The following is a 247-nucleotide window of genomic DNA, read 5'->3' on the forward strand; positions in this document are numbered from 1 at the left end:
TGGTGCAGGATGCTCGGTGGGAATCGCAGGTTGTGTTCCCATAGCCGGGGCGGGGCTGTGCTGACAGATGGGGCGCGATCATCACATTGCTCCTTCTCTGCTCCTCGCTGCCGGCGACACCCTACAAAACTGAAAAGGAGGATTTTTAGGAAGAGCCGAGTGGAGCTGAGCGGGTTTTCCCCTCTCCCGCAGTTTGGTGCCAAGCCCAGAGCGGCACGAGGAGCTACGGGCCGGTGTTCGAGGAGCA

At 60.7% G+C, this 247-nt stretch overlaps 2 protein-coding genes across 3 annotated transcripts in view; one reads left to right on the plus strand and one right to left on the minus strand.

Annotated features, from left to right (window-relative positions):
- The window catches only part of CNTN2 (contactin 2), a 17,210-nt gene that overhangs the window by 3,956 nt on the left and 13,007 nt on the right, over nucleotides 1-247 (plus strand). The window contains 2 exon segments of the mRNA XM_008644735.2: nucleotides 193-245; nucleotide 247. The exon segment at nucleotide 247 is cut by the window's right edge and continues 94 nt beyond it. Of these exon segments, the coding sequence (XP_008642957.1) occupies nucleotides 193-245; nucleotide 247 (54 nt within the window).
- The window catches only part of RBBP5 (RB binding protein 5, histone lysine methyltransferase complex subunit), a 35,094-nt gene continuing 34,853 nt past the window's right edge, over nucleotides 7-247 (minus strand). For both annotated transcript variants that reach the window (XM_017727255.1, XM_017727253.1), the window contains exon 11: nucleotides 7-129. In XM_017727255.1, the coding sequence (XP_017582744.1) occupies nucleotides 122-129 (8 nt within the window). In that variant the 3' untranslated portion in view covers nucleotides 7-121. The remainder of the gene's footprint in view (nucleotides 130-247) is intronic.

The sequence above is a fragment of the Corvus brachyrhynchos genome, unplaced genomic scaffold (genome assembly GCF_000691975.1).
Source record: "Corvus brachyrhynchos isolate BGI_N302 unplaced genomic scaffold, ASM69197v1 scaffold72, whole genome shotgun sequence".
NCBI lineage: Eukaryota > Metazoa > Chordata > Aves > Passeriformes > Corvidae > Corvus > Corvus brachyrhynchos.